Below are 24,618 nucleotides of genomic sequence, written 5' to 3'. Positions count from 1 at the left end.
ACACAAAACAATGGTTAATTAATTAATTAATGGTTAAGCCTTAGGAACACATGGCACTCCTAAGGTATTTCATTAATAACATGATAAATCCTGTATGTTCAAACAAGATTAATTTTACAGGTTAATTTTGCATGGATAGATATGCAGGGGTAAGAAAGAGCTGTGGCTTGGGCTGTGTACTCCCAGAGCAGAGTGTGATAGTGAAATGGGTGAGATACTGTAAAATTCTTTTCTGATGCTCTGTCAGAAAGGCTGTTACAATGGCCTGAAATGGCTTTGAAAAATGAGGGTAGTGAAATCATATTTCATGTCTGTGTACAGCTTTGTTGATACTAATAAATTTTTTAGTGCTGCACATGCTTCTGATGTCTACGTTTGAAGAAACATGCTGAAAAAATAATGGGCAGAGAAAAAGAGATTTAAAGAACAGAAGTGAAACAACTGTTAAAATAAGAATTAAAGTTGACATGATAAGTGGCTTTAATATTCAATGAAGAGAAAGTATGAACTGCTAAAGCACTCTTTAATTTGGTGAAGAAAAGTAGAAAATAGCATAGAGCTGGAAGTCAGACGTTCACCTTGGAAATAAGGGAAACATCTTGACAGAGTGATTAACCAGTGGAACAAACTACCAGAGAAGGTGATGATTTTCCATGTCTTGAAGGCTTTCAAATGAAGAATAGATCCTTTTCTGTAAGTTAGGCATTAGCCAAGTGCTAGTTTGCCATGAGGGAGTTGAGGACTCTAAGGTTGTACAACTCTTTGTGCCTTTGGCATGAAGCTCATATGTGGTGTAGGGACTGTTAACATTGAAAGGTCTCCAAGGCCAAACTCATGAGGCACATGTCCAGAGTGGTGTGTGCCTAGGGATGAAAAGGCTTGAAGGGCTCCAAGTGTTGGTAAGTGTATTTTCCTTCTTGAGCTCAATACAGGCTAACTGTGGAGAATTGAATAACCTGGGACACTAGAACTCAGACTAGATGATCCTAAACGTTACTGTGAATTTATTAATTTCCATTTCCTTGTGTTAATACATGCCAAAGACTGAAGTGGAAATGATTGCTGCTGCTGGCTGCTTCCATCTACATAGCTGTGGTCATAGAGGACAGAAGTGCTATACAACCAGCAGCTGCTCTGCTTGGTAGTTTTTTCCACTTTTTAAAATTGCAAGTGGCTGCTGATGGTCCTTCACCCAAATGCCAGACAGTGTCACTGTCTGACACTGACTGATTACTGACAGTATCAGTGTTTCCATCTCATTTTGTTGGTTGCCTTTAAAGTCTTTAAAGACTCTGAAGTCTTTTAAGGACTTGAAATGACTTTGAACCTCAGAGTCTTATGCCCTATTGACTGGTAAGGATTTGCTAGTAATTCTGTGGGACTGCAAGGAGACAAGCAAGTATGTATTAATGGTACAAGTGAAAGACTGTATTATAGAGGGCAAATAAATAGAAAAGCATGGAAAAAAGGGTTTTCAAGCATGTGTGCAAGATGCCTCTTTGGAATTATAAAAGTATTTATAATGGCATCTCTTGCCCATTACACTATTTAAGCGAAGGGTAATAATTGTGCTTTTGATTGCTGATAATGTGTCTTAATGTTGTTACCTGTTTTGATGGGGACAGCTTGGGCTGCCTTGCAGGAAACATTCTTCTCTAGAACAAAAAAAAAAAAACCAACAAACCCCCTAAAAGCATCACAAATGTTTACACTTGCTAGAATATTTCTTCTCTTAATATAGAATAACCACTTTCAGTTTTTAACTTTTTGAAAAGTCACTTCATACAGAATGAAGAAAAAATAAATACATCTGTTCACCATTTGGTTTTAGTTTAACTTTTATTTTGTAGCAGAAATCCTGCATCAGTGTTAATCTCTTAACAGCAATAAACAATGAAACATGAAGAAAGACTGCCAGACAACTCAAGAGTGGTGGGGGTGTATAAAATACCCTTTCCTCAACATTTTACAGTTTCTTCTGTTGTTTCTTATTTCAGCAGAACTGGATACCTCACTTCTAAAACATGTCATGTTCTTATTTAGGCAAGGGTGTTGTGTCATAAGTTCTTTCTTTGTTACGAATAACACGGAAATCTGTCTTTTGTGCTTCTGTAAATCTGAGATAACCCTCAGGTTCCACTCTCACAGTAGTTCTGAGGAAGCTTCTGCAAGCCAAGAAGCTTTTGCAGCTCTCTCTCATGTAATCTCCACACACCCTCATCTGCTGACATTTCCCTCATGGTGGGGAGAAAGGTGATTGCAGAAGAGGGTTACTGGTGAGTCGCTGATATTTATGATGCTCTTAAAAGAGACAGAACACTTCTCAGTGTTTATCTGAACAGTCCAGTGATTTTCTAAGCACACTGTGTACTTTGTGCATTAAATGCCACTAAAGCTTCCTAAAGTGAACAGGCCTCAGAAAGGATGTTCAAATGTCAAAATAGATGGTATCAAAATAAATGTTATTGACAGGATTTTATAAACTGTTTAATAGCTTCTGAAAACATCTGTCTTTCTGTTTGCTTGGCTATTATTTTTTTTGAGAAAGAGTATTACTGTATGGTAAAAACAGAGCAAAAATAATTCCAGATGTCAAATGAAATATTGGAAGATTATTATCTGAAGTAATCATAATGAATGTCCAGAAGATTGTTATGTTTAAGAAGTACTTTCATCACAATTTTAGCCCTTACCACAGCTAAAATAGTGCTTAAGATGCAGGTATCTATTTTGAGCTCTACCTTCAGATTTTCATTTGAAAAGCAGTAACCATAATGTTATGTGATTAAATTCAACTAGCTGATTAAATTACTAGTTGTTTGCTCCTCAATGTTAGCATCTAACTATAATATGAAATTGTTCTTATTATGGCTCATGTATTTGATGTCTGAAAAATTCCTTGGGAAGCAGATAGCAGTTTATCAGTGAATTGCAGGAACATCTTTCATATATTTCATGGCTTTCATTCTCTGTAATACAAAATTATTTTTTAATAGGATCTATATTTTATGCTTAAGTTAATGATTTCTTCTTCACCGAGAACATTCTCTGAGCCAATTTTGTTGGTGTTTGGAAATGGTATTTAGCAAAATTCATTTTGACTGTGAAAAATTTCTTTCTGTAAACTATTAAGAGTTGACAACCCTGAGAAATGGTTCCATGATCAGAATAGTAAATCTGAATTTTTAGCTGTAGTTGTTTCTTGTAATTTTTTAAAAAAGATACTGTGTTAGGCTTGGTAGTCACTGTGAAATCCTTTCAGAAATCTGGTTCATTGTTCATTGTATTAAATCTTAGATTCTTGAACTTAGATTTATCTATGTGTTACCTATTTCTTACTCTTCACCAACCTCTGAAATCTTCATCTGTTCATAAAGTTACTTCTTTAATTGTAGCACAACTAAAGGAATATAAGCTAGTTTCTATGCATTAAGAAGAAAAGACTATTTGTTATACTAGGGAGAGGGACTAGAAAATAGATTTTCAGAAGCAGCACCTGCTGGGTTTTCATACGTTCTCATATGTTGGTGTTGACTGTCTTTAGATGATAGCTATGATATTATTCTGTAAGTCTCAATAGCCAAAAATAATTTGGTAAAACAGTCATATAGCATTTAGTCTGCTGCTTGTGTCTTTCCACAGAACTGCAGAACCGTGAATTCATACAATAGTCCACCTTTATAATTAAACATTTTAATTGTAGTTGTTTTCCTTTCTTTCTAGAATATTTTCTTTCTTGGACATAGTTACTTTGTGTCGCTGTGCACAAGTTTCCAAGGTATGTATTTCTTTTGGGATTTTTTGGTTGTTGCTTATGTTGTTCTCTTAATTACATGCAAATAATGGAATTCATTGCAATTTGCTTACTGTTTACAAAAAAATAAATTCTCAGTCTCTTAGTTTATTAAAGCAAATGAACAATTTTTAGCAAAAGGTCCCAGTTTTGCATGTAGATGTGGACTTAGTTGCTGTGTACAGGAGTTCTGTCTAAAGGCTGTGGAAAAGATATCCAGTCGTGTATGCTCTGTATCTGGAGAAGGGATTATGCCCAGCCTGGCATGATGGCATTTGCTTTTTATAAAGCATGTGGCTGTATAACACTATTTTTCAATTGTAATTGCTGCTTAAAATTCCATGTAGTTTGGTTAATGTGCGCCATGTGTCTAAGAAGTACATCCATCATTTTCTTGCCAAGTACAAAAGGTGTTAAGTAGATGAACTACTAGTGGAGGAAAAAGGCACACACAAGGTATTAGTGAAGTCATGCTAAGTAAGTTTTTATGTTTAGCTTATCTTCATTTTTTTTCTTGAAATAAAATGAGTAATACTCTATTTCTACATCAACTGTGTACAATGAACTATATTATTATATAACATGGATGAACTTTATTTCATATTTTTCTTCCTTCTCTTACAGTTGGGCTTGGTTTGGAGTTTAACTGGTTGTTTGTTTTAATGTATAATTGTGTAATTATTTCATTCTTTACTCATTTCACCCTGTCCTGCAACTTCAGTAAGTCTTGTGAGTCAAGTAACATCAGGTGTAATCTGAAACCTACAAAACTGCATAAGAAAACCAAAATAAATTGTATCTTTCTCTGAAAACTACCTATCGGTTGGATGCAGTATTCTTTTTTTTTTCTCATTTTCTGCATATATCTATGTTTCTCTGGCTTTTTAATTTTGCTTTACTTTGAACAACTATTGCTTCGACAGTGAAGAACAAGCTCTCAAACATGTACATGGAACTTAGCACGTGTAAAGGAAAGGCCTGGTGCTAATAGTGGAAAGTCAGCAGTTTTCTGAAAGGTTTCTGTTTTCTCAGAATAGTAACTAGTGAGGTTGAGGAACTGTGGTTTTATTGAAAGGAATCTCATCTGCAGCTACTTTTTTTCCATTTAGATCTAGCAAAAGTAACTCATTAGAAAACTTTACAAAAGCTTTTTAAGAATGGAGGGTTAATTCTTTCCGTGTACGTGCTTCACATTTAATATCTTGCTTTCCTGTATGTTTTGTAGCCACAAGTTAACATTTGAAGTGTAATCCATTTAGGAGATTTGAGATTAATTTCTGTAAATTCTATGTTTTTAGCTACTTTGTACTGTATGAGTACTAATATCTACAATTCTTTTTATTTTAAATGCTGCCTGAAATTGTCAAGTTTGTAATATTTGTGTTACTGAGAGGAAAATTAAGGGAGCGGGTGGTGGAGGTAATAAATAAACTATTTATGTATTTCTTTTCTGTAGGCATGGAACGTTTTAGCTCTGGATGGAAGCAATTGGCAAAGAATAGACCTCTTTAACTTCCAGACGGATATAGAGGTTAGTGTCTTTTTCATTTTTAGGGTATTTTTCATTCCTATTGAGATGTTTAAGAGCATAGCCCATTTTGAGTGCCCCACATACTGTGCTTGGTTTCACATCTTTTAAAGACTAAGTTCAAGAAAATAGTACTATGAAGGAGCAAATGAAAAAGAACTCTATTTGCCTTTTATTTTATTTATTTATTTATTTATTTATTTATTTTTCTGGTTGCATGTTTTGGTTTTGGTTGCCAGCTGTGTATCAGATGATTCTCATATATTGTACACATATTGGGCTCTAGAAATCCAAACCTGCTCATTTCCAGAAAGGAAAGGTGTAAATGGTGCCTCTGGATGGAGTGAGATTCTTGGAATCACTTTATGATCTAGAGGATAGTTTTGCTGTTCCCAAATTCCTCTATGAGGGGGCCACCTAGTGCTGGAAGCTCACTGAACACCTGGCTATAGGATTTGGAGACTAAAGCACTAAAATGCTAGACAACTTTTATTACTGCAGACTTCCCTAGATTTGATTTGGTATTGATATATTGGTGTACTCAATTACCATTCTATGACCATTTGTTTTACAAGGTTTCAACCTTGTGTGAAATGCAGATACGTGTGAAGTAAAGTTGTTTCCAGTGTACAATGAAAGGTTTTAGGGCAGACTTGTCTTCTGTAAGAAAAACATGTCTGCATTAATGCTGTCATAGTTGTGCATAACAAAATAAAAGAAAACATCTGAAAATGAAGGAAAAAAACTAGTGAGTAACACCAATTCCTTGATTCAGTCTGAACTGGTTTATTATTTGTTGTTAGATACAAATTAAATATAGACAACAATAATTGATTTGCTTCTGTATTTTATGTTTTAGCTTCTTAGCTGCATAAATAAAATCCAGATGTGTTTAATTTGCTACATTTTGCTAACCATGGTACAAACTGTTCCTAAAGCTTTACAGTAACGTAGAGGGTAAATTTTTTTCACCGCTCTTTTAAAACATTATTGCAAACTCTAGTGATCTACTCATCTTAAACAAGAGGATCTTGCAGAGGTAGGAGAAAGATTTTTGGCATCTGCCTCAATCTAAATGTGTCAAAGAAGACTTGGAGCTTTGAAGTCAGGTTTTCTTTCAGTTGCCTTTAAAAATCTTGTGTTCCTCATTTGCTAAGAGAGAAAGTAAAACACAACAGGTCTGCAGTCCTTCCTGTTGATAGGCCTTTTCTGTGTTTGCAATCATTTTGGTATTTAGAAACACAGTATTGTATTTTAAAGTTTTCAATATTTTTGTCATTTTACCTAACGGTGTTGCCCTCTGAGATGCTGAGATACCTGTGGCATGGGATTCAGGAGGAGTGAAACGAAGTTATGATCTTCTTTTTCTATAAAAAGCTATTGTGGTTTGGAGCAATTCAGTTACTTCAGTATATTATCTTTAAGTACATTTGGAGTATATACCCTTTAAATTTACTCCTAAAAGTGTGTTCAGCAAGAAGTTATTACACTAATCCGTTCTTCAACAAAATAATTTCACATTAGGTGTCTAAGAACTCTGTTTAGCTTCTTAGTAATGTATTTTTTTTGTCTGTGAATTTGGGTAAAAACTCCCAATTGTATTTGACAACTTTGTGCTCAGTTGGACGAGCTGTTTTGTGATTTTTCAGTTAGTACCTGACCTGAGAATATCAAATTAAGAAAAATTAGTTTTTGGGAAATTTTCTGTATTTAAGACTTCACATGGTAGAGAATAAAGTGTGTGTGGGGGAATCCTATAAAAAGTGTTTCTTTTATATCAAAAAGGTGTGATCTTGAATTTAAATGTAGCTTCGGATTTCTTGGTATGTGGAACCAATTGTAAGCTGGGGTAGGTTGAAAAACTAGTTTTTTTGAATGACAAATTATTCAAACAGCTAAATGCATTTGGATGCACTAAAGTTGTCTTCTTTAGTATGCTGGTTTTTGGAAGGTTTTAAGTGATTAAAGAAATAAATGGGTTGGGGAAAATTTACCTCATTATTTGTTTGTATTTTCTTTGAATAATTCTTTAGGATTTGGCTTTTTTCTGCAATGTAAATTGAACTTGCATTATATGTTATTCATTCAAGAATTTATCCTTACAGTAAAGGTATTTGGCATTTGCTGAGAATTAATATTGATTGATTGAAAAGATTTTTAAAATATATGATTTTCAGGTTTTTTTGTTTTGGTGCAAATTCTTTGTAGTAAAAGACAAGCAATGTTATTTAGAGACCAAGAAACAAGCACTGATAAAAAAATATTTTCCCATAGTGAAGACCAGAATGTTAATATTAGAGAAGGACAATAAAATATAACAACAACAGAAAAATCCCCTAATCTGTAATTCTATACATATTTCTTCTTTCAAAAAATAAAGGGAGAGAAAAAAAAATGCACAGTGCTGTTAGGTATTAGTCCTATTGTTGGCTGCTTCCACCAAGGTGCTTGGCACCTTTCAATTGCAAGTGTCCCTACCCTATGCAGGAGCTGTAAAACAAGGACTTACCAAAGGTTGTCATGATGTACTGGCCTAAGCAGGTCTCTGTGGGCAATTTCAATTTAAGTGCTATAGGAGTGACTGAGAATAAAGAATAAAGAGGCCAAGCCTTCCATTCCACCTCTGGGCAGTTCCCAACACATCGAAGAAAACTTGAAGCTCATTTTAGTAGTCTTAGTGGGTAAAGTCTGCTGTGACAAAAAGTTGAGCTGTGTGTGATTGAAGGAAGAAGAGAGAATTAAAGATTGAATTGAATAGCACCTGAGTGGGAGTGGAGATTCTCAACAGGTAACTGTTCTTTTTTAAAGCAGCAAAAGAAATTCAAAGAGTTGTAGTTCTAGTGGTGTATAGCTGAGGCTAGTCTTAACTCCTGGGATTTTTAATTTGGTTAGGATATTATGTCAGAATAAAACTCAGCTAAATCTTCCTTTTATTTGGTTTAAGGGTCGTGTTGTGGAAAATATATCAAAAAGGTGTGGTGGGTTCCTGAGACAGCTTAGTCTGAGAGGATGTCTTGGTGTTGGAGACTCCTCTTTAAAGTAAGTAAAATTCTCTATTAAGACATCACTTGTTTCCTAATGTGCCTAAATGCAATTAAATTACTGTTATGCCTATTTGTATTTCTGAGTCCTGACTGATTACCAAAATGGGATACTTAGAGAAGTACTAAATGCCTTAATGTTGATTAAATGAGTGATCAGTTTGAGATCAAAATATAGCTTCTGTTATTTTCCAGAAATTAACTAAGAAATTAAAGCTGTGCTTTTCTGAATCATCTTTTTCTTCCATTGATTGATATTTTCAAGTGGTTAAAATGTTTTCAGACAATACTCTGGCATCCTACAACAGTCAGATTATCAAGATTAGTGGTCCTTTTATTGTTTATCATCTAGTCTGGACAAGAGATGACCCTAGCAATTGGAGAAAGGATAAAGACAAATACAATTAAGTGCCTACAAAATCAGAAAACATCTGGGATTCTCTTCCTGGTCTAAATAAGAACAGGCAGGCAACAAGACACATCTTGGGAGGCTCTAGAGAGGACAGTGACCCTTCTTTCACGCAGTGTGTGAGCTGAACTGTGCAGTTTGTTCCCAGAAGAATGTTTGAATCCATAGAAGGTTTTTCCAATGCAAACTGTTTAGCCAGGTTCCTCTGGATATTTCTGTGAGTATTTAAATCCAAAGATCCTACCTCCACCTGATGGTCCCTAAACCACAAGTGCTTTAGGGCTCGAAGAACATTTGGAGGAAGGCTTTGGGGTCTGGCCTTTTGCACTTACGGTTTCCTCCTCTCTCCCTGGAGTCTGGGCTGGATGGTGTTCAGTCTGATGTAGTGTGACCATTCTTAAGTGGAAAATATAAGCACAATGATTTTGTTAAGCAGTGGACATTAAACTAGTGTGCTCTGACCTTTAGCTATTTCTAAAATTTACAAGTAAGTCAATTCATTGACTTTTGTCTCTAGAGTAAATTCTAGAGTAAATGCAGCATTAATTTTCAGGTACGTGTTCTGAAAGTGATTTTTGCTATTTGTGTTTAGTTGTTTCCAGATAGACTAGTTTTGTTTTATATTTATCCTTCTTCTACATCAACTTTTGAGTAAAATAACCAGTTACTGATGTAGGTGTTGGTCGTGTAAGCACCGAATGCTTGTGGCAGGTCTGTCAGGACATGCCCCATGCTTGAATCTCAGAGGCAGTTTGCTGTTCCTCCAAAGTGTAACATCTTTCCAAGTGATTTGAAGGGTGTCTTGACTGTAAATCTTCCTCCAGTATATGAATATTGGAATAGCTGTTTTGAGAATTCAAGTGGAAACTCTCACCAGTATAACTGCTTGCCGGGATTTTTTTCCATTGTTTTCAATTCACACTGGAGAGCCAGAAGTTGTTACCAGCTGAGCATGTAGTCAGATCTGTTAACCAGGGCAAGACTCCAGACAAATTGTTTTTGTGTGTTTCCCTCCCTGCTGCCAATAAAGTCCATTTGAAGGAAACATGGGTATAAAAACAGTGTTCTGAAATGCAGTGCAGCTGTAAATATTACTTTGCACAGATGAAAAGAAAGTTTATGTATTTCTTCAGGGAAATTAGTATAATGATACATACAGGCTCTCAGCAGTATAGGGGCTCCAATCTTCCTTAAAGTTCATACCCAGTAGAGCACACTGATACTTTTTAATTTTTTAAAATAATGAAGAAGCAATTTACAGTCTACAGAGCTTTTTCCACTGATGGTTCAGTAGGCTTAGGTTACACTTTGGTATTGCACCAGGTGTGTCCCTTTCCATTTGCGGTGGGAGCAAGCGCCTTATTAAGACTTGCAAAGGCTTCACTAATGAGATGTGCAAAAACTCTCCCCAGAAGCCTAATGTTTAACTGATGTAACACCTGAAGCTTTCTGTTTATGCCCTTTGAGTTTTTTGTTACAGTATTTGAAGCAAGTTATATATGACAGAAATAACCACCTGGCCAAGTGGTGTTTGAGAGAGAAAGAACACTTTCCTAAGATCAGAAACTGGTCTTAGCTAGGAAAAGGAAGAAGCAACCACTGAGACAGATGTATTTGAGCCATACTTTGCAGTTGCTCTGGGGTTTGAAGATCAGGCTTTTTGACCAAGGTGGGAGGAGGTACGGGACAGAGCGCTCTCTAGTGACTGCATTGCAGTAGGACATTATATTAATTCAGCTTTTTGTTGCTGTTTTAGGACCTTTGCACAGAACTGCAGAAACATCGAACACTTAAATCTGAATGGGTGCACAAAAATCACTGACAGGTAAGTCAAAGAGGTTTTTTGATTGATGGGAAAATTTGGAAAAAGAAGTAGCTGAAGGTATTTTTAGTGTGTCTGCTGTTTTGCAGCACGTGTTACAGTCTTAGCAGATTCTGTTCCAAGCTGAAACATCTGGATCTGACATCCTGCGTAGCCATTACAAACAGTTCTTTAAAAGGCTTAAGGTAAGAATATTCAGTGTTCTGTGTTAAAGAAAAGTGTTTAAAGAGCTGCTCAGCATTTAATAAAGTTTAAAAATTGGTGCTGAACCTTTATACTGTGAATCAGCACTGGCTGTATTCTATATCTAGGACTTCTGGGGTGTAGACTGTGGTGCTTGTGTGTGGTCTTTTCTCATGACTTTTCTGTGGAGGCCTGGCACAGTCCACTGGCTATCATTAATTTCTAACAGTGTGTTTAATTTGGGTTTCCCACTGTTATGACTATTTGAAGGCTGGATTTAACTTTATGTATTTTTTTAATTCTCCCAGTGAGGGTTGCAGAAATCTGGAACATTTGAATCTTTCCTGGTGTGATCAGATTACGAAGGATGGTATTGAAGCACTGGTGAAAGGGTGTAGTGGACTAAAAGCTCTATTTCTTAGAGGTTGCACACAGGTACATAATTGCTTGGGCGATCCTTTAGGAATAAAATTTTATTTTGGGTTTTTGAAATCTCCATGAATTAAAAAATGTCATTTTTGTTATAGTATTTTGTTCCATATTGCAAGATGTGTACATTTTTTGGGCTGCTTTGCTGTGCTTTTAATTTCTTGTTTCTTTTCCTATGTCCAATTTAATTACTAAATCCAGTTAGAAGATGAAGCGTTGAAACACATTCAAAATCACTGTCATGAGCTTGTAATCCTGAATTTGCAATCGTGTACAGTAAGTATTTGAAACTTCCAAAGGTACATTCTTTAAAAATCAGAAATAATTTTTGAATGCTAATGAATTGATCTGCTTTACACTTAAGTAAGATGGTACATTTCTGCAGTTTACAGGATTTTGTGTGGAATAGTAGCTTTAAATGAGCTGGTTGTTTCTACAGCTGAGTTTTGACATGAAGTGTTGGGGTTTTTTCCCCCTCATTACATCTTCTAACTGTGGTAAGCTCCAGAGTAAGAATTAACTGCATTCATTCAAATTTCACTAACTGTATAGCATTTTGGTCTATTCATAATTCTTAGGTTTCTAATTGAGCAGAAGTCATGTTCTGGGCTCCATAATAGTAAAATGTAATGGCATCATAGCTGAAGATGATTCAGAGCTGTCTTAAGTGGCAGAAGGGCATGTCTTTTCAATATTAATGGAGAACACATTCATTAGTAATGAAATGCCTGGGAATCATTCATGAACTTTTAATTCTACATAGAGAACACAAATTTTCTTTGCTCTGGTTCTTTTTCATTGTTACTGATGTGACTTTTCAGGAATGGGAAAGGCCTTCTTTTAGATTTTAAATATATCTAAGTTATTCTTTCCCTGCAATTAAGCCTTAAAAGATATTGAAATAAATTAGAATTTTGTTGTTTCAGGCATGCAGAGTTGAATAATGAAATTATATTTTTGTTTGCTTGTTTTTGAAAAGTTTTCTAGTTTTGTTGCTAAAAGGTATCATAAAAACCTGCAAAACTTTCAAATCTGTTTTACAGATTATTCCAGAATGAATGTGGCATGGGAACATTTTTTGTTAAGAATTAAACCTAATAGATTTCTTTAAAGTGTTGAATATTTTTGAGTGTTAGGGATTATTAAAAGTAACATTAAAATTGCAAAAAATAAGAGCTATACAAATACAAAGCTTGAGCTTCCATGAACTAGATGTTTAGTGAAAGAGAATTTTTCAGTCTGAATGTAGGTGCCCACTGAAGCTGGGCACTTAAAGATAACAGCAGTGAAGGGAAGTTCCTTCTTTTTGTCAGAACCACACTTAAATAAGGTCTGTAAGCAATTTCTTCCCCTCTTACTCTTCCTTTTGCTGTCCTTCTCACATGTTCTTTTTCTGTTGTGTTTTGCCTGGGACTAATGAGATAGGTCAAGGCCAGCCTTTCTGACTGCTTTTGTGGAAGGATCTCAAGAAGTCTGATAATAATTAGGTCTTATCTCCTCCACTTAACGGTGGCACTGGCACAGAAGTGCACCAGAGCTTTCCCTTGGTCAGAATGTTTGTTGTTATGTAGTGCAAACAAAAAAACCTCCCAAGGGAAAGTGTTTTTTCCTTTGAGTTTTTTGAGTTGCCAGTCTGTGTATCCTACCTAATATTGTGCTCTAAAGCTGTATTTCACTGGAGGTGTGTCCTGTTTACTATGGCTTGGAAGCACACTTCCAGAAGCATCCAGGCTCCATATGATCAAAGGGATTTTTACACAGCAGGTCTCCTTATGCTTTATATGACCTCCCACTGTAATTCTAGTGACTCTGTTTTGTGGGCCCTGTAAAAATGCCAGGCCAGCTCCAGCAGCTATGGAATGAAATTGTATTAGCTTTGGAAACTGCACATCTGAAAGGTTCCATCTTAAGAGAAAGATTTTTAGAAACTTGCTGGCATTTTTCAAACACTTTTCTTTCTTGACAATGATATGGGCATTTAAATTACAAGCAATTTCAGACTGGAAAATTTTCATATATGACTTGAGGGCTTTTTATAGGAGCATAAAATTTACATAGCCCTTGCCTTCAAAGCAGTCCCTTTTCCCAGTAACAGTGTCGTGAGTATTTTTCAAAGGAAACAGAACAGTTCCAGAAAATAACATGATTTTGGAAAGTTAAATCTAGAAGTACCTGTCTGATTTGGACAGAACTCCAAAACTTATCTTCTGCCTGTAGATTATACAAATCCTTCTGTATCCCTGAAAAAAAAAACCACAAGACTTCTGTTTTCTGATGAAAGTAATTTGACTGACCTAGTTGCAAATCTAAACTTCTGATACTAAAAAGTGCTGGGCTAGGGTGGGAGGATCATAAGGCAATCTACCTTTGTGCTGAGTTACTGCTATTTTTCACCCTGTTTTCATCTTGGAAAGGATATTTTTGTGATAATAGTATCAGAAATATGCTACAGTTGTATGAGCTTACTCAAATGAGGGGCTCATACAAGGCTTGTGTATTTTCTATTAAAAATACAGTGGGGGTCTTTGCTACTATTGCATGAGTATTATTAAGCCAGGAAATAAAACAACCTGTTCCCCATAGCAGAAAAATTAATTTCATAGTGTGAGGAGGAGGAGGAGAGAGCTTTTTCCTGAACAGGAGACTTGTAAACAAAATCGTTTTTGCACACACACAGTAATCCAGTTCCTGTTGCTATTTTGTGTGCAGTGGGGCTATTTCTTACAGTTCCTGTTTTAGAGAGAAAACTTACTCATTCATATTCTAAATTTGGAGTTACTCCTTACAGAATATCTACTACAAAATGTTTTTGAGAAATGAAAAGTCTTCTTTTGAGTTAAATCTTTCATCTAAAGACAGCTGTATAGGGTAGGGCAAATCTGGCTTTTCCCCTTACCTTCCATAAAGAATGGATTATACGTAATTGTTTCCCTGTAACTCTTGCTTCAAAAATTATCAGTAGGTGAAGGATTTTGCATTTGGGTCCTATTGCTCCAATGCAAATTAGGTACTTATTATGTCTCCTGCTATGATGCTTTAAGATCTCTTTTGCACTGTTCCCAAATTTACACAGTCACTTGAACAAAAGACATGGACCCCAGCAATATATAAGAAGTGAGCACAATTAAAAAAAAAAAAAAAAAAAGGTAAAAAATTATAAAACAAAAGCAAAGTGAAAGAGGAAGACAACAACAAACAAGTCTCACTTTGTGCTTCAGAATGCCTTAGAGTAGGACTTATGGTCTATGGAAAAATACATAATTGAGTAGGAATTGTAAATGTTGATTTATCTTCAGTGTTATCATTTTATGTGGTTTCACAACTGTATTTTTTGGTTGAAAATCCAGGTTGCCTTGGTTATATGGTGTGGTAGTAGCAGTTCAGTAGCAGTGTCTTGAGTTTTTTTCTTGGCTGATTGCTTGATAAAGAAGTAACTTCAGCCTTCTTCTGTGTTGCAGCAAATTTCAGATGAAGGCATTGTGAAAATCTGTAGAGGATGTCATAGACTGCAGTCACTCTGTGTTTCAGGCTGTAGCAACCTGACAGATGCTTCTCTCACAGCACTTGGTCTGAACTGTCCAAGGCTGAAGTAAGTATGTCATGAGTGTGTTGTATGTCATGTTCTCACTGGCCTGATCTAAGAAATTCACTTTGGAAGATGAGCTGCATTTGCAACCAAAACATTAAGTTACGAGTGCGTAAACTTGAGGGCTGATCCTCTGTATCTTCATATTAATGTAGTTCACTGTATATCAGAAAAACAAGAGTTAATAGATAACAAATAAGATGTGCTGAACCCAGCAGTTCAATTCTGTGTTTCTAGCTAAATATTTTAAGTACTAATTACAAGTGAGAAAAAAAGAAGATAAAAAGCCCATTACTTTTTTAAAAGCTAAAAATACCTGTGGTTGTGTTGTGTCTTGTGGTGTTTGTACTCTGATGTGGTTTTATTTTTATTACAAAAAATAGCTAAATTATATCTGATTATTATATTTAAAGATTTTATTATAAAAGTGCTTTTAATATGCTCTGCAGTACAGCCTGGTGTTCTTAAACTCTGAAATAAAGTGTGCTCACATTTTTGCAAGCATTGAGGACTGATATTTATGAGAGATGTTTTGAACAATAGGGGCTTATCAGTTAAAGATAATATAAACTTCCACACTGTGTGCAAACATATGTGTTATGGTGGGCTTTAAAACCAAAAACCATCAGCAGCTCCCTGATTATGCAGATATATTGTAGAGACAGGTAATACTTCTAATTTTAATGTAAATTAAATAAAAAAGACAAGATTTTTGGATGACAAATTGCCATTTATGACAGCAACATGCAGGAGTCAGAACTTGTTATCCTTAAGTCACAGATAGTGGAGGAATGAGTAGTTTGTAAAATTTAGGGGATGCTGCATTGAAATGCCAGTGTACCATATGCTGACACACAGTGTTCCTTTAGCTGAATGGGTGAAAAAGAGCTTTTGTTAGTGTGGAAGACCTGTCCTTAAGACAATTCCAGGCTGGCAGTCCCCTTTGTCTTTGAACAGGGACCTGTTCATATTTATTAGGGGCTTACGAGTCTTTTGGCACCACTTACTGGCATTCCCTAGAAAGCTGTGCTGTTATTGCTGGTCTTTTTCCAGCATTTCTCTCATTTTCTCTATTAGCATCTCAGATGGGAAATAAAAGGAGGTCTAAACTGCTGTTAGTTGTGCAATTCTTTCCAAGGGCACCAGGAATTGTTTCGACTTGGGTAGGAAAACTGTCAGCCACAAGGGGGAAGGCGTCCGCTGCTCTCCTCCTGTAATGAGGAACAGCACAGAGAAAGAAAATGACGCTTTGCAGTGATTACTGCTGAGGATTACTGCACGTTGGAAGAACAAAGGATACAGCTGGTTACAGCTAGACTTTGGGGATCATGGATGGAAAGTAGTTGATAAAAATTATGTTGGAAATCAAAGGGAAATGTAATTCCACACTTGTTCTGTACCTTATGAATATTTCAGTGTTGTGAAAGAAAACTCTGCTGCCTCTGTTGGACTTGCTGGCCCTGTTAGGAAATTTTTGACTATTTTCTGTGCTGGGTTACTCTCACTTCACTTCAGGATCTTGAATGTTCTATATGTATCTATGCTGCTTTCCATAATACTGCTGCATTTCCCTGATTCAGTTGTTACCAGTCACAAATATCTCCTTGGACAAAGATTTAGGCCAAGCTTTCAGCAGACTCTTCAGCTATATTTCTCACATCAACATGCAGGTGTCATGTCATCCCTCTTTACATTTGCTCTTTCAGGTGCTTGGTACCTTCTCTCTTTTTTCCTTTATTAGCACTTTTTAATGCTAAACTACTCGTAGGTATTTTGGCAAGGCTTGTCAAGAAAAGCACCTGTGAACCATGAATGTCTTTAGGTGGGGCTGTGAAAGTTAGGATCATATTCCTTTTAGCCCCACCAGCTGCTATTCCACAGGAGGAGGGAGGTGCTGAGTGCATAGACATTCCAGGTGTGCCCAAAAAGCAGCTGTAGGCAATGAATGCCACTCTGTCTTGGAGAACATTTCTTCATAAGTGTGGAGAATCTACTTTGAATATCATTTTGCCTCATCAGCTCCTATGTTAGCTACTTTTTCACAAATCACTGGGTGGGAAATTCATGTCAGCTGTTACAGGAAAGAAGAGCCCTCTGTATTTAAGCACAATCACTAAAACAAAAGCAAAAATTAGAACTTTGCTCATTATTTCCATGCTTCCCAGTGCCTTCCCACCTGTTTTTTCATTCTGGGGTCTGATTGATGCAGCATGTGTGTATACAGCTCACTCCCATTCTCCTGCCCTGACTGTCTGCACACCCAATTTCAGGAAAGCTAGAGCTGCTTGTCTTCTGATTTCTTATTCCTCTGTTTCTATAGTTGTCTTTTCAACTGGGTGTGCAGGAAGTAGCATCCTCACTATTTTGGATATCATTGCAGATGTCATTCCCTCTCCAGCACCTCTTTAAAGTCAACTATGGAATGAGATGGGGTTTGTAGAAAGTAAGAGATGAAAGGAGTTAGAAGGGTGACAAATGTGACCTGAATCATGATGTTTTTTTTGTGGTGGTGGTGTTTCTCCCCTTCCTATTTGGTATTATAGGCAATTTTTAGAGTAGCTGAGAGTATTTTATGATAGGCTGCTAACTGCCCTTGATGGAAGGGCAGAGAATTCCTGAATGTGGGTCTGTAAAGTAAGTCCCAGAGATATTAGAACCATCTATTTGGGAAGAGGTGCCTGTCTTGTACTTGGCTTGAGTTTCCCTCATACTTCTGAACCTTGTTGAAGACTGTAACACTTGAAGTGGCTTTTCAAGCCTGTGGGGCTGCTCAGCTCTAAATTGGCTGTCCTCTTGCTTTTGGCTTGGAAGAGGCTGATCCTGCAAAGTCGTAGTCAGAGCCCCACATCCTGTACTTCAGTGGGGTTGTAATTAGTTCATGCACCTAGTGTGGCTTTTCCCTTTGCACTTTCTCTCAAGAGAGAGAGTGTTCTAATGACCTCCTAAGCCAGTGGAAGGATCTGGAGGCCTCTCAGTAGTGCCACAAAAAATTCTTTTGTCCCTCTTTCCTTGCCTTCTCCCCACCAGCTCTGGTATAGCAGCAGTGGTTGCTGTGGTTGTACTTAGTTTGTGCTGCTCATCCCATGGCACTATGGTTTCCCTTTATTCATCTTGATACTCACTCCACCTGCAAAGGAAAGTGTTCATTAAAAAAGGGCAAAGAAAACAACAACAAATCTTTAGTGGGATGGAGTCCTGGTGTGCATACTAGTGGTGTTGTCTGGGGCAGTTGACCTTTTGGGGGTTTTTTGCCAGTACTGCTTCCCAGTGCCTCTTGGAAGAATGTTAGGATTATCTTTCCAAAACACTGTCATTTTCTTTAAAGTTCTGTTGATATAGTTTGTTGTTCTTACTGTGGGCTTGGAGATTTTTAGCTCCTTGCCTTCTGGTAACTTGCTTCACTGTGCTTCATGCAGAGGCTCTGAGGGGATTTCTAGTAAGCACTTTCTCAGTTTTGTGGTTTCCCAGCAGCCTGTGTTTAGATAACAGGTTTTAGATGCAACTTTCTTTAACTCAGGGTTTATTTTCCCATATTTTTCCTTAGATAACACGTGAGAAAACTTGGTCACTATGCTTTTAGTGAAACAAGAGTTTAAAATTGCTCTAATTGTGAATAATTTTTTTCCACTAAATATTCTGTGACTGTCAGAATCTTCTGATAGACTGGATTAAAAGTCTGGTTTTTAATTTCAAATCACAGTGAAAAATGGCAGGGAGGGTGTCTATGTGTATATGTACATATACTTTAGCTATTGAGAACTTTAAAGTTGCAGAAGACAGATTTGTATCTCAAATGCTTTTGCTTTTCTCTGTGTTAATGTTTTCTTTACCATTTAAAACTTTTCCAGGATTTTAGAAGCTGCAAGATGTTCACATCTCACAGATGCTGGGTTTACCCTTCTCGCACGGGTAAGGGTCGTTTCAGAAGGTTACAGCTCGCCCTGTTTCATTGCTGCTGAGCAGCTGTGAATTGATGTAGTCCTGCTGGGAAGCAATATGAGAAGAGGAAAATTAAAGTAGAAATAAGCCAGTGGAGGAGGGGATTAAAAAGCTATTTTATTTCTGGATTATACTTAGATCTGCAACTTGATATAATTTACTGTCTATCACTGCATTTTTTACTTTTTTCCCCTCTCTTTTTCCATTTGTTTCAGCTGTATTTATTACACTTAACACAAGTCTAAACTCATGTCATGTATTCTAGCCAAATTTCCTTTATATTGATGGCCCTTGTGATAGCTACATAAAAAAATCAGTGTATAACAGATTGTTCTGGAGATAACTCTAAATTAAAGAACACTTATATTATACATTATAAACTAAAAGCACTTGTGCCCTGATTCATGCTGTAAATATGTACAGTAAGCATATTGGTGGTATCAAATGCTTCATATTAGACTTGTGTGCTTGCTGGTTGGGAAATCTGAATGCAAAAATTATACTCTGTAAAATGGGATTTATGCTGCTGATACTTAATCTGAATGAAAATGATTCTTTTTGGTAGCCAGAGTGGTTAAAGTGGTTTTCTGATTGTCCAGCACTACATCCTCAGGCTTTTGGTAGTCACCTCAAGCCTGCTCTTAAACCCTTTTTTTTTCTGTTCCTGGAAAAAACAGATTGGGAATTGAGCCGAGGTTTGGCACTGCTGCAAGGTCACAAGGTTACATCCTTTTTTCGAAATTAGTCATGATCATATATTGAAAACATTTCTGAAAACTTGCTGGGGGTCTCTCAGAATGTTGCTGAGAAAATTGCTTGTGTAGGTGTGACATGCAGCTTCCCTCCACCATTAAAGTAGACCCTATTTTAGTATTTTCAGCATTCATTGCCAAAGCAATTTGGTTTTAAGGCTTCTTGCTAGTGTATGACAACGAAGAGAAATGTGCCATGGGCTTAAGAGTATTCCAGATGAGTTAGGTGCAGCTGATAAATGCAGAAGTTGGATTCATGTGTGTGCTTTAGTGCATGGGCTGTAAATACCATGGGTTTGGAGTGAGTGGGGCAGGGAAGCAGGGCTGCTGAGCACTGGTATATCCTGTTCAAACCTTACAGGACAAGGAGGAGACATTTCACTTCATAGGGGAAAGGCTGAAATTTAGACATTTCAGAGGGAGGTGGGGTATTGCTTATTAATTTATCTGTTTATTTTAACAGGTTTTTTTTGTCTTTTGATGGTGATCAAATATTTGAAGGGATTTAGATCACAGTTTCCTCTTGCAAGCTGTGCTGTCCCATATTATAAGTCCTGTGCATGATTTTATGTCTATATGTTGTTTTATTTAATTTCTTGTTTATCTGTTCATTTTTTGTTTATTGTAGAATTGCCATGAGCTGGAGAAGATGGACTTGGAAGAGTGTGTTTTGGTGAGATTTAATATGAAAAGGAATATTGAATGTCCAGTGTAATGCAGTACATTAACACCTTCATCTAGATTTTCTTTGGTTTATATAAATAGTGTTGTGTTTATGGTAGGAAATAAAAATAATTATTGGGAAACTCTAGACAGGGAAATACTTGGAGGGTAACAGGTGATGGGTTGTTTCCAGAAATAACAGAACCCTCATCTGGTAGAGGAAGAGATACCTTATTTGAGGGTTGCCCCTTCTGCAGTCTGTTGCTTATGGCTGACCTTTGGTTTCTTTTATTCCCAGATAACTGACAGCACATTGATACAACTCTCCATACACTGTCCTAAGCTGCAAGCATTGGTAAGTGTAACTCCTGCTCTGTGGCCTCTGATGCTCCCCCCAAATGGCACACACAGACAGCTCCTGCAGTACAGACACAGGCTGTTCACTCTGTGTCTAGAAATAATTCCTGATGTACAGTGACACTGTGCAAAATATGTGCAAGTTTCATAAGTATTCTAAAAGCGGCACATTACTTCTAAAATATTTACATGCATTGTGTGATTAAAAAAATGTTACCAAATCTGTGAGTAAAAACCAGAAAGCTTTTATTTTACAATTAACATCCTTCATATTTGATTCCTTACATATCTGATTTAATTTAAAGCACTTAGATCCTTTATGGATATTCTCATGTGTTCAGTAATGGTTTTCTTTGGGAGTATGACACTTCACATCAAATACTGAATAAACAAAACCACACAGAGATGACAAATGCAATTGCTCTGTAAGCAGTTTTGCATGCAAGCACTCTTTTGCAAGGACTACATTTACATAATAAATTATGGAATGTTTCCTTGGACTTGACTTTTGAACATAATTGGAGAGGATTGAGAGTGGGGTACCCTGCTTGCTGGATTTCAAAGCACTGTTTTCTAGGGAGTGGTGGCTTAGATCTTTCAGATCATCAAAACCAATTTGAGGTAACATAAATTTGTCTGTTCTTCAATCAAGATATTTTAAAATTGCCAGATTGTTCTTACAGTAGGAGCTCCTGTACTTTAGGCCAGTTGTCCTTTAGTGTAGATTTGTTATACCTACTTAGAGCTACATGAGAGAACAAGTATCTTTATAATCTGTTCTTAGATGGGATTAAAGGAAGGTGTTCTTCTTCCTTAATTAAATTGTGTTATGATTAGTGTTACTCAGTGTTACTAAGGTAGCAACATGAAGAAAGATGGCTTTTAAAAGGAGCTTGTTCACTATTTTATATGGTTGGTTTTTTTTATTTTTCCTTATCAACTGTCCAGCTTCATTTCTGAACCATTATTCTTGATGTTAAACCAAATGAGTTGTCAGGAGATGTGGATCCATTTACATGAGACACGTTTTTGTATTGTAATCTCAGTTGCAGCCAGTTCTTGCAAGAGATCTTTTGTATCAGTGCTGTCAGTGCTTCGACAGAGATACCATAAAACCTCATAAATCCCAAGCACTTTTTTCTGAGCCTGCTTCTCTCTGCTGGCCTTTGTGTGTTTGCCCATGGACCGGGAAGTGTGGCATTGGTAAAACATCGCAGCTTTTCCAAGGGAACTGGATAACTTGATTTCTTTGGTGTGTGTGTGTATATATCTATCTATCTATCTATATATATCTATATATATATATATCTCTTATATATAACCTGTGGGTAGGAAGGATGCATACTTAGAGATTGTGTGTGAACAGCAGTGGCTGAGAATTACAGGAAAAGACAAGACAGGCAGGTGCCAAATAAGTGCATGAATTAATCTTGGTGCTTCCAATTTTGCTTCCAATCCAAGTTTGCTTCCTGCAAACTTCTTTGAAGATGTGCTTTAGTTTATTGGCAGTTGGAACAAACATTTTGGAGTTGCAGAGATCAACTTTGGATTTGCTTTTGTCATGTTTGGAGACTCAGTAGATGGTGGAAATAGGCAAATCTTCAGTATCAGGGTGCTTTATAGCTTAATGTACTTAAGAAGTAATTTCTGGTTAAAGTATTTAATAGTATATTTAAATTAGTAGAGAAACTGTCAAATACTCATAATAGTCCTGAAGATGAGAAGACAATTGAATTCTTCACAGTGTGTGAAGTTCTCATAGTATGTCATAAAATACTGATTTATGCACAGCATTTAGTATGTATTAACAAAACAAAAAAATAATTTGACCATATGTCTTTGTTCTTACAATTTCAAGCAATTGCCTTTGTAAAATTCCACATTATAAATGCTTTTTAGCTGGCTTAGGAAGTCACAAAAATCCTGTGGTTTAATATGGAGTGTGTATAATTTGGCATATTTGTTCTACAAAGTTCTACTAACTCGGCTGTACATCCTGTATTGTCCTTGCAGTACCAAATATCACGTCCCAGGAAAGCTGATTTTATAAGCTGCTTACTTCCTGGGATGGAATACTCCTAATTAGCCAACAGCTTCACAGAACCTCGTGTCCTTCCTTGGAAGAGCAGGTGTGTTATGAATGTTGGTTAACCCTGCAGCTGCTGATTGTTCCCAGGCTCTGAGCCAAAGCAAGTGTTCAGAGCACGTACACAGAGAAAGAGAAAGGATCTACAGGAGAGAGTTGACGTGTTTGAAGACTTGAGAGACTGCCTGAATGGGTGTCAGGAGTTAAAACATTGTTGACAGGAGTAAGCACTTCATTTCTGCTGTCTTTTGGAGACAGTTTGTCCTCCTGGTATTGCTTGGAGTCCCTGCTGGCTGCTCACACTTGGTGTGTAAAATTGGACCAGCTGGAGCTGAAGGGAAGCTGCCGAGGCGGCTCCCATCAGACTCCAGGGGAGATGCAGACCTGTCTCCCAGCCTTTCTTGGGTTCCCTGCTCATTCTGTAGAGCAAAGGCGAAAAAAGTTGAGGGCAGATTGTTTCAAAGAGCAGGACAGACCCTATGTGTCTGGTAACAGGAAGGAAATGCTCATGACTAGCTGAGGTGAAGTAAGGCTGAAAGTCCCCAGGCTGGAATGAAAAGATGTGTTGTACCCAGAGAGGGGAAAGGTTACATGTTAGCGTTGGGGGATTGGCAGGAGGTCCTTTGGAGCACTGCTATTTCCTTGCTCTGAGTTATTAAGTGCTTTTGGACTGCTACAAGTGTTTCTTCATCAGCTGCTGTCTGAAAAAGACAGCTTGGGGGAAATGCTACTTCAGGCACTGTTAGATTTAGGTACAAGTACAGGCAAAACACAGGGCTGAGCATGAAGCAAGGCGCTAGCTCGGAGCCCAGGGCAAGAGGAGTGGAGTTCACAGATCCTGCACATTTCACTGGGGAAGACTTGAGAGCATTCATTTCAGTGGTGACAAAGAGTGGTTTTTTAAGCCGCCTCTGAGGAATGTCTGTTTCCTGTTGTTGTCATCATCCGTGCTTCTCCAAAAGTCATGAATTCCCTAAAGAAATGAGGAGAGTGCTTTATGTGGTGCCACTGCCTAAGATGCAACATCATTTTCCGTGTTCTTGAAATTCAAGGGAGTGAAAAAAATGTGCTGAAGAGGAGCAGATTTTTTTGGTTTATTATGCTGACTGTTGCAGAAAAGACTGCTCCTGCAGCTGTACAAGATGTTTATTGCTCTTTGTCTGTACAGCCTGAGGTGCCAAAATGTTCATGGCTTGGGTTTTTTTGAAATCATTATTTGGCAAATCAGTCCATTGTGATTGTTTTCTATCTATGTGGACTTGCACAGGCTTGGTCCCGGTGTATGCATGAGAACATGGCAGCTGTGAAACAGTAACCCCTGAGCACACTCATCTATTCCCCTATGTTCTCCATCATCCTTTAAAGTTGTTTCTGGCACAATGCTGTTAGCACTGTGTGGGACAATTGGAAAAGAATTCCCACATTCATAGAGAGCAAAGGGGCCCGAGGAGTTTTGCCAGTGATGTGTTTTGGGACTCAGCTTGTTTTGAAGCAAAGTTAAAATCAAGTACAGCCGTTTTGTTAAGTAAAGCAGTTTCTTTTTTTACTCCTCTGGATTTCAGCCGTGTATTATTTGTAGCTATTTAACCACTGGAGTGAAGGAGGTTGAAGAGGACTTCTGATGTCCAGAGGCTCGAGCAGCTTAGGACTGCGAGATGTTGTTAATTGTTTGCCTCTCTGTTTTAGAGCTTATCTCACTGTGAACTGATCACTGATGATGGGATTCTTCACCTGAGCAACAGCACGTGTGGGCACGAGAGGCTGCAGGTGCTGGAGCTCGACAACTGTCTCCTGATCACGGATGTGACTCTGGAACACCTGGAGAACTGCCACAACCTGGAGAGAATTGAGCTGTACGACTGTCAGCAAGTCACACGAGCTGGAATCAAACGGATCAGAGTATGTGTTTCCTGGCTTGTTCCATGGAAAAGCCTGAGCTGTTGGTACTGCTTGAGATTGTAGGAGTCCTACAGGTGTCCCAGGCTAGGAAGGCTGGATCAAGAGTCTGACTGTCCTTCTGTTAGGTCCTC

The 24,618-nt window shown here is 37.3% G+C and overlaps 1 protein-coding gene across 1 annotated transcript in view; it reads left to right on the top strand.

Annotated features, from left to right (window-relative positions):
• The window catches only part of FBXL2 (F-box and leucine rich repeat protein 2), a 37,290-nt gene that overhangs the window by 10,299 nt on the left and 2,373 nt on the right, over positions 1 to 24,618 (top strand). Inside the window, exons 2-13 of the mRNA XM_033511978.1 lie at positions 3,724 to 3,778; positions 5,250 to 5,324; positions 8,266 to 8,360; positions 10,528 to 10,596; positions 10,664 to 10,778; positions 11,085 to 11,211; positions 11,407 to 11,481; positions 14,664 to 14,794; positions 18,640 to 18,700; positions 20,111 to 20,155; positions 20,444 to 20,500; positions 24,275 to 24,487. Coding sequence (XP_033367869.1) covers positions 10,572 to 10,596; positions 10,664 to 10,778; positions 11,085 to 11,211; positions 11,407 to 11,481; positions 14,664 to 14,794; positions 18,640 to 18,700; positions 20,111 to 20,155; positions 20,444 to 20,500; positions 24,275 to 24,487 — 849 coding nt within the window. The 5' untranslated portion in view covers positions 3,724 to 3,778; positions 5,250 to 5,324; positions 8,266 to 8,360; positions 10,528 to 10,571. The remainder of the gene's footprint in view (positions 1 to 3,723; positions 3,779 to 5,249; positions 5,325 to 8,265; positions 8,361 to 10,527; positions 10,597 to 10,663; positions 10,779 to 11,084; positions 11,212 to 11,406; positions 11,482 to 14,663; positions 14,795 to 18,639; positions 18,701 to 20,110; positions 20,156 to 20,443; positions 20,501 to 24,274; positions 24,488 to 24,618) is intronic.

Source organism: Parus major, chromosome 2, assembly GCF_001522545.3.
Source record: "Parus major isolate Abel chromosome 2, Parus_major1.1, whole genome shotgun sequence".
Taxonomy (NCBI): domain Eukaryota; kingdom Metazoa; phylum Chordata; class Aves; order Passeriformes; family Paridae; genus Parus; species Parus major.
This window is presented reverse-complemented; position numbering and strand designations above follow the sequence as displayed.